At 42.5% G+C, this 9,388-nt stretch overlaps 1 protein-coding gene across 3 annotated transcripts in view; it reads right to left on the reverse strand.

Annotated features, from left to right (window-relative positions):
• Positions 1 to 1,120: 1,120 nt before the first annotated feature.
• The window catches only part of LOC123519888, a 127,435-nt gene continuing 119,167 nt past the window's right edge, over positions 1,121 to 9,388 (reverse strand). For all 3 annotated transcript variants that reach the window (XM_045281522.1, XM_045281523.1, XM_045281524.1), the window contains 2 exons: positions 3,617 to 3,865; positions 1,121 to 2,756 (listed from right to left, as the gene is read on the reverse strand). In XM_045281522.1, the coding sequence (XP_045137457.1) occupies positions 1,718 to 2,756; positions 3,617 to 3,864 (1,287 nt within the window). In that variant the 5' untranslated portion in view covers position 3,865 and the 3' untranslated portion in view covers positions 1,121 to 1,717. The remainder of the gene's footprint in view (positions 2,757 to 3,616; positions 3,866 to 9,388) is intronic.

A 9,388-nucleotide genomic window follows, 5' to 3' on the forward strand; every position in this document is an offset into this window, starting at 1 on the left:
AAGATAATAATAATAATAATAATGATAATAATAATAATAATAATAATAATAATAATAATAATAATAATAATAATAATAATAATAATAATAATAATAATAATAATAATAATAATAATAATAATAATAGAGAGAGAGAGAGAGAGAGAGAGAGAGAGAGAGAGAGAGAGAGAGAGAGAGAGAGAGAGAGAGAGAAGCAATAACTAGTTGCAGATCAATGTAAAAAATATATGTATATATATAAACGAACGCTACAAAATTAAATACCCAAGAAATTTGCGATCATTCACACAAACACTTATAGAAACACGTATACATAAATAAGAAGTAATTTATAACCAACTAAGCTACATTGGAATAAATTTCAAGACATGTTCCAAGCATTACTTCTTACTTTTCTCACCTAGGAAGGAGCACAAGCATATTCACATAAAGACAAAGCCCCTATCAGCAGTAGTTGGAGCAATTCCTCGCTTGTTTCGCTCTGGCCATGAAGCACAAAACAGCTTAAGTAACCCGAGAATAAAGCTTGATAGAGTCGCTGTGAGGGCTTTCAACGGCTGCTATGAAAGATATTTTTTACATAAAAGACAGCCTAAAATATCGAGCGCCATCTAGACATAAAAAAAAGTCAGATATGACGCCTCTGTCCTCCATGCAGTGACACGGTGAGGCTCAGCTTGAAGCAACTCGTCGACTTGCTGCAGCTGATAATGTGAAATATTCTCAGTTACTTTAATTGATTATTGCTTGTTTGACCAATTTTATATGCCATCAGTTTCTTCTCTTATTTTAACAATTAAACTCGCATGAAAATTTGTGAAAATCGCTAATCCTTAAAGACTCGCAAGACAAACTTTATTAATTTATCATTCTTAAAAAAGATAAATAAAATAAATAAATAAAATTAATAATTCTTTCATTTGACATATATTCTGTATCTGAAAATAAATACATATTGTAACCAATAGGATGTAAAATTTAATATTGATGTAATATTAAAAATTATGAGGGCAAAATAACATTACTAATTGTCTGTCTTGAGCTTACTGCTGCTAAGCCCCAAAACACACACACAAAAAAAATAGACCAATAGTTCCTTTAAATGTGTATAAAACATCACTACACATACGGATACGTTTATTGCACCCATCGTAGTTAGGAGAGTTAGGAGGAGACGCCAACCACACCTTCAGGCGTGAATACTTCTTGAACCGCCGGCTGGTTGGGTGGTGGCCGCGGCCTCCCTCCTCCCCTCTTCTATCATTATCAAATGGCGAAGAGAAAATTGACACGTCATAGGCAATTATTTACCACTGTAAAGCATCACTGTTTCTTAGCTTAAAACGATACTGACAACAACATTCTTGCGAGTCTTTTTTTTGGAATGGAGTCAGTAAGCAACGGGTGCACGCAGGTGACGCCCGCCACCCCTTACCGCAGCCGTCACCGTCACCGCCACCTTCCAATATCTTCCAATACATGTATGTACATAACCTGCTGTTGACCAATGTAAGACTGCAAGGACCAAAGCTGTAATTTTTTCAGTACATGCGACTACACAATACGTACGGATCCCTCGTGTTGGCCTTATACTTGAGTTTTAAAATTTTCGATCACTGGTTCAGCTTGTCGCTCGGAAATCTACAGAATAGGGGCGGCAACGCGCCTCTGCGTCACTCACACTAAGGTACACAATATGAATATCCCTTCACCGTCCTTATCCCCAGGTTATGCAAGCAGGCCTGCCGGTGGCTCTATCTAGTCTGAAGGTTTGTCCCTGTGGGCAGGGCCCCTGCAGGAAGTGTTGGTAACAGCGACCGTCAGCGTGCCAGTAATGGGCCGTCATCCCTGAGTGGCAGCTGCATGTCAAGCGATTGGTGGTTGCGTCCTCGACTACCAGCTGGCCTTCAGGACATGGACCATTAGTCATGCGCTCATAACAAGTTTGGGACTCTTCGTGCAACACGTGAGAAGTAAAGCAGTTGCATTCTGTCTTGCCGGAAGTCTGGTTGAAGCTAAAGTACATCCCCGCAGGGCAGGGGCCTACAGAGTGTTGCTCGTAGCACGAACCATCCTCTTCCCAGAAGTAAGGTGTCCACTCTTTGCGGCAGTGACAACCAGATATACCCGTGTTGAGATCGAGATAGAAGAGCTGGCCAGCAGGGCACGGTCCTCGCGAATACTGACGGTAGCAGCGCTGATCGGGTGTCCAATAGAACCAGTTATCGAATCTTGTGCAATGCGTCTTAGGCTCACACACAGCAACGCCAGGCTGCGAGAAGACTAGCCAGTCTCCAAGATGGCAAGGTCCTCGGGAATACGGCTCAAAACAGTGGCCGTCGGCTGTTGTGACATTGCCTGGCAGACACTTGCACTCAGTCTTGAGTGTATCCAAATTGCGAAGGTAACAGTTGATGCCGTCGTGACAAGAGGTCTGATTGCAAGGCCCGGCAGTGTTCAGTGGGTAGCAGGCACCGTCATCTTCCAGCATGTAGCCATCACGGCACTCACACACGGGCTCCAGCGTTCGGTAGTCGAACTTCAGCATGTGTCCTTTGGGGCATGGTCCTTGCTCATACAAAGGATAACAGTGGCCATCCTCACGATAGTAATGCATCACTAGCTGGGGTGAGCAGGAGCAGAAGCCCTCAGTGGATTGTCCACGACCCATGAAGAGCTGGCCCACCTCGCACGGCCCTTGGGTGTATTCCTGGTAACAGGCACCGTCCTGCCACAGAGCCCAGAATCCGGGACACCTGCAAGATAAAAAAAGTATTAGACATAATTCTTAAAGGTTCTTCTAGTAACTCACTCTCTCTCTCTCTCTCTCTCTCTCTCTCTCTCTCTCTCTCTCTCTCTCTCTCTCTCTCTCTCTCTCTTTCTTTCTCGATCTGTCTGTCTGAAATTCTATGTAAATAATTTCGTTCTCATTTTTCCACATGGAAAGAAATACATGTTAAGTCCCCAAGTAAACTCTATCATGACACTGTTGTAATAATTCTAATAATAATGGTAAACTATAATGATGATAATGATAATGATAATGATAATGATAATGATAACGATAATGATGATGTTGATGATGATGGTAAAAATAACAATAATGTTAATAATAATGTGGGGGGTGATGAAGGAATCACGGCCTGGTAGGGGAACACTATTCTCGACTAGCTTCGCCCATAAGGTTTCTTCAGGAGAATATTCTCATATTCTCCTGAAGAAACCCTATGAGCAAAACTAGTCAAGAATAAAGCGTTCGCCTACTAGAACGTGATTCCTTCACCGCCCTCCAGAACTCGTCATAATATTCCCGCAACAACAACAACAACAACAACAACAACAACAACAACAACGACGACGACAACAACAATAATAATAATAATAATAATAATAATAATAATAATAATAATAATAATAATAATGATAATAATGACTAAATGATAATAACAGTAATAATAATAATGATAGTAATAATAATGCGATCCCATAAGAAAATGGGAAACGCCAACAGATGAAGATAGTGATAATAATAATAACAACAACAATGATAACAATAATAATAACAACAATAATAACAAAGTAACAAACATTTCACTTATCGACGAGTACGACAGACCTGCACTCAGCATGTCCCGTCTCGTTGGCCACCAGTTGCTGGCCCGGGCCGCAGGGCCCTCGGGTAAACTCCGGGTAGCAGAGGCCAGTCCTGGGCCAGTACACGTGGTACTCGGCACACACACAATCCTGCTTGCCGCCCACCACCACTGCGCTGAAGCCATCAGGACACGGTTTGAGCTGCCGTTCCCTGGCCGGTCCAGCCCACGCTCCAACCACCGTCATCATCATCACTGCCACCGCCAACATGCTGTGGGACAGAATGGTACGTCATTAATTCAATGCCGATAATCTAATAAACAAAAATTCTAACACTATTTTGTTTAGACATCCATGCTACATTCAAACTTTTTAACTAGTCGAACCCCCAATGAAGTTTAGAAATTTCTATCGATCTCTTATCTTTTAATTCTAAGAAAATAATTCCGATGGCAAAAACCATGTGCAGTAGTAGTAGTAGTAGTAGTAGTAGTAGTAGTAGTAGTAGTAGTAGTAGAGTAGTAGAGTAGTAGTAGTAGTAGTAGTAGTAGTAGTAGTAGTAGTAGTAGTTAGTTGATATGCAGTTTGAAAAAAAGGTAACACACGGGATGAAAGAGCGTATAGGGCAGTAGAGTTGTGACACAATGAGGGTTGATTGAAGGTAGTGTTGCCAGCGCTGCTTAAATTTCTCAAGATTAATTACTGTAAAATTTATGGTTTGAATTCAAGAACTTACCTATTTTTCTTACCTAATGATACCTTATTTTCTTCAGATTTTTACAAATTATAATCTAAAATTTCCAGATAGAAGCTTCAATGGTCCCTTCGATCCTAGAAATTATATTCGCCGTCCTCCCGGTTATTCATCGGCTCCCTTTCGATCCCCTGGATATTTATTGACTCCTTGGATGGTCCAATCGAACCCTGGGAGTCGATATCGACTACTTTGAGAACCACTACTCTAATGGCTAGATAGACTATAGTCCGTAGGCTGCGGATATATTTCATGAACTTGTGGCCTTAATGTTTTATTCCTTGTGCCGCCAATGAATACAAACTGTTTATCATCGTCGGTCAGAGATAATGACTATCTAGGGAAGGGGCAGGTTAAATTAGCCATTTAAGTATCCCCGGAAATCTTCTTGTGAACCTCTTGGCCTAGGGGTTCGCGAGTCCCAGGTTCAGAGCCCCTGAGCTAGGATGAGCTGTTCTTATCCGCCCCTGAACCAGCACCATACGCCCAATCCGTGACAGAGAGAATAAATAATAAGGTACAATCATGATTAATTCGCTTCAAACCATGTGAGGACTGACTAGCTGAATACTCTCGTTGTATGTACAATTTTTCAACAACAAATAACGTTTCTGTCAGCATTTCTAACACTACCTATGTTTACGTAAGCAAATCAATGCAAAGAATCGCGTTCAGGTATACCAAACTATTTATATCATAAACTTAATTCAGATTTTATCAAGAAGTAAACATTCACATGTACTGAACATATCTGAGTTTTTCAAGTGTAGTACACACACACACACACACACAGACACACACACACACACACACACACACACACACACACACACACACACACACACACACACACACACACACACACACACACACACACACACACACATCGAACCCCAGAGGACCGGGGTTCGATTCCCCGGCCGGGTAGAGATATTTTGGTGTGTCTCCTTTCACGTGTAGCCCCTGTTCACCTAGCAGTGAGTAGGTACGGGATGTAAATCGAGGAGTTGTGACCTTGTTGTCCCGGTGTGTGGTGTGTGCCTGGTCTCAGGCCTATCCGAAGATCGGAAATAATGAGCTCTGAGGTCGTTCCGTAGGGTAACGTCTGGCTGTCTCGTCAGAGACTGCAGCAGATAAAACAGTGAATTACACACGATACGAAACTGTGCAGAGTTATAAAGCAAAAAGAGGATTGTGAAATACTGCAGGAAGACCTAAATAAGATCTGGAAATGGAGTAAAAAGTGGGAGATGGAATTCAATGTGGACAAAAGCCATGTCATGGAAATGGGAAAGAGTGAAAAACGGCCAGTGAGAATCTATAAGATGGGAGATGGAGTAGAACTGGAGAAAGTAAAAAAGGAAAAGGACTTAGGAGTGACGATGGAAGAAAACAATCAACCGGTAAGCCATATTGATAGAATTTTCAGAGAGGCATATAATTTGCTAAGGAATATTGGATTAGCATTTCACTACATGGACAAAGAAATGATGAAGAAATTGATAAGTACTATAATAAGATCCAGATTGGAAAATGCAGTTGTGTGGACCCCCATAAAAAAAAAAAAAAACATAAGGAAGTTGGAGAGACTACAAAAAATGGCTACAAGAATGGTTCCAGAATTTGAAGGGATGACATATGAGGAGACACTAAAGGCTATGGATCTACCAACCCTGGAACAGGGAAGGGAGAGAGGGATCTGATACAAGTTTATAAATTGATCAACGGAATGGATCAAGTTTATAATGAGAAACTGATCCTGAGAGAAGAATATGACATTCGAAGCACAAGATCGCATAGTAAAAAACTGAGGAAATGAAGATGTCTGAGAGATGTTAAAAAATATAGTTTCCCGCAAAGATGTGTTGAGAATTGGAACGGTTTGAGTGAAGAAGTGGTGTCAGCAACGAATGTGCATAGTTTTAAAGAAAAATTGGATAAGTGTAGATATGGAGGCGGAGCCACACGAGCGTAAAGCCCAAGCCCTGTAAAACTACAACTAGATAAATACAACTAGGTAAATACGCAACTTACACCGCGTAGTGTAGTGGTTAGCAAGCTCGGCTCACAACCGAGAGGGTCTGGGTTCGAGTCCCGGAAAGCGGCGAGGCAAATGGGCAAACCTCTTAATGTGTAGCCCCTGTTCACGTAACAGTAAATAGGTACGGGATGTAACTCGAGGGGTTGTGGCCTCGCTTTCCTTGTGTGTGGAGTGTATTGTGGTCTCAGTCCTACCCGAAGATCGGTCTATGAGCTCTGAGCTCGCTCTGTAATGGGGAAAACCGGCTGGGTGACCAGAAGACGACCGAGGTGAATTACACACACACACACACACACACACACACACACACACACACTTACTTCCATGATCTATGCGAAAAGGTATTTCACTAAGTATAATTCATTGTAAGAAACTTTAGTCAGGCTGTGACCTAGAAAATGTTGATAGAGGCATTGTTGAAGCCTCTCTAGTGTTGCAGAGACGTAATGTCTCACTGGCTGCAAAGGAAGGAGTGGCGGCCGGCGGAGGAGTGGCACAAACACTTTAATTTGTTAGAAAAAGCAAGATGTAAAGATGGGTGAAAGGGAGAGGCAAGAGTACCAAGACTGCAATTTCTGAACCATCGCTAAAGAATCCGTCCATATGATGACTTCCATACTTCTTTAGTTCTGTGTGACTCAGAGAACAAAAAGAAGAAGAAAAAAAAAAAACGTGTGTAAAAAGCACGTCTGGAGAGCTGGAAGGTCTTAAAATTTGTTTTGTACGATAGTAACAAAGACTAAAGTTCACGGGTGCAAGTGCCTGAGGATTGAGAAACGTGGGAGCAACGCCAAGACGCCCGCGGGGAGCTGGGTCACTAGGGGACGCAGGCACTATGTCAAAGCTATTCTTCGCCTGTAAGAATGTGTTCAAGGGCATAAGGGAGAACGAAGAGATTAATAGCAGGAGGAGAAGAAAAAGAGAGGAGAAAAAAGAGAGGAGGAGGAGGAGGAGGAGGAGGAGGAGGAGGAGGAGGAGGAGGAGGAAGGTTGTAGAATCTCACATCGTTCTTTCGTCCATGACCCTTTCTATCCCCAGCCCCTTCCACCCTCCACCTCTCGCTGCTATCAACTTCACTCACTTTCATCCACTTTTATGCAGGCGACACTTCTGATAATATCACAAAATAAATCTATCCACTCAGAGGATCCCATCATGAGACGTTTTATGTGTGCTAAGTATGCGGACAAACATGGTGCCTTTATCACTCCGAAGAAAACGGGCTCGTTAGTTACAAGTGGGCTGCAAAGGCCTACCACACAGCTCGATCCTGCTTTTTAAGAAAGTAATGCACCAATACCTGTCTCCCTGTGATACTACGTAGCTACAGTACATAGCTCACAATATCAATATCTGATCGTATATTGTCATCACACATACATAGCTGTACTTTTCTTTTCTCTTACCCGATGCATTCATAAACTTGATAACAATAACAACAACAAGGACAACGACAACGATGATGACAACACCAACAACAACACCAACAAAAAAACTTTTACTTCAACACCAACAATAACAGCAACAACAGCAACCAAAAACAACAACTATTACTACTACTACTATTATTACTACTACTGCTACTTCTACTACAACTACCACTACTACTACTACTACTACTACTACTACTACTACTACTACTACTACTACTACTACTATTACTGCTACTACTACTACTACGACTACTACTACTACTACTACTACTAGTACTACTACTACTACTACTATACTACTACTACTGCTACTACTACTATTACTACTACTATTACTACTATTACTACTACTACAGCCAGAACTACAACAACTATTACTACATCCACCACCACCACTACTACTACTACTACTACTACTACTACTACAAAATCAAATAGGAAGAACAAGAAATGATTGGTGGCAAGGATTGGAATTACTGCTATTACTACTACTGTTACTGCTACTACTACGACCATCACCACCACCATCACCATCACCACTGCCATTACTACTGCACCACTACCAGTGTGATACACTTAAGATAGCTAAAAGCATCCTCGGCTAACCAGGTGAAGACGGCCACTGCTATATTATCACGCCAATCGTCTTACTGTCTCATAAATAAACATTTTCCTGGACTCTCTTTTCGCCCGGTCTGGCATGAGTCATCACTGACAGAGAGAGAGAGAGAGAGAGAGAGAGAGAGAGAGAGAGAGAGAGAGAGAGAGAGAGAGAGAGAGAGAGAGAGAGAGAGAGAGAGAGAGAGAGAGAGAGAGAGAGAGAGAGAGAGAGAGAGAGAGAGAGAGAGAGAGAGAGAGAGAGAGAGAGAGAGAGAGAGAGAGAGAGAGAGAGAGAGAGAGAGAGAGAGAGAGAGAGAGAGAGAGAGAGAGAGAGAGAGAGAGAGAGAGAGAGAGAGAGAGAGAGAGAGAGAGAGAGAGAGAGAGAGAGAGAGAGAGAGAGAGAGAGAGAGAGAGAGAGAGAGAGAGAGAGAGAGAGAGAGAGAGAGAGAGAGAGAGAGAGAGAGAGAGAGAGAGAGAGAGAGAGAGAGAGAGAGAGAGAGAGAGAGAGAGAGAGAGAGAGAGAGAGAGAGAGAGAGAGAGAGAGAGAGAGAGAGAGAGAGAGAGAGAGAGAGAGAGAGAGAGAGAGAGAGAGAGAGAGAGAGAGAGAGAGAGAGAGAGAGAGAGAGAGAGAGAGAGAGAGAGAGAGAGAGAGAGAGAGAGAGAGAGAGAGAGAGAGAGAGAGAGAGAGAGAGAGAGAGAGAGAGAGAGAGAGAGAGAGAGAGAGAGAGAGAGAGAGAGAGAGAGAGAGAGAGAGAGAGAGAGAGAGAGAGAGAGAGAGAGAGAGAGAGAGAGAGAGAGAGAGAGAGAGAGAGAGAGAGAGAGAGAGAGAGAGAGAGAGAGAGAGAGAGAGAGAGAGAGAGAGAGAGAGAGAGAGAGAGAGAGAGAGAGAGAGAGAGAGAGAGAGAGAGAGAGAGAAGAGAGAGAGAGAGAGAGAGAGAGAGAGAGAGAGAGAGAGAGAGAGAGAAT

This window comes from Portunus trituberculatus, chromosome 46 (genome assembly GCF_017591435.1).
Source record: "Portunus trituberculatus isolate SZX2019 chromosome 46, ASM1759143v1, whole genome shotgun sequence".
Lineage (NCBI taxonomy): Eukaryota > Metazoa > Arthropoda > Malacostraca > Decapoda > Portunidae > Portunus > Portunus trituberculatus.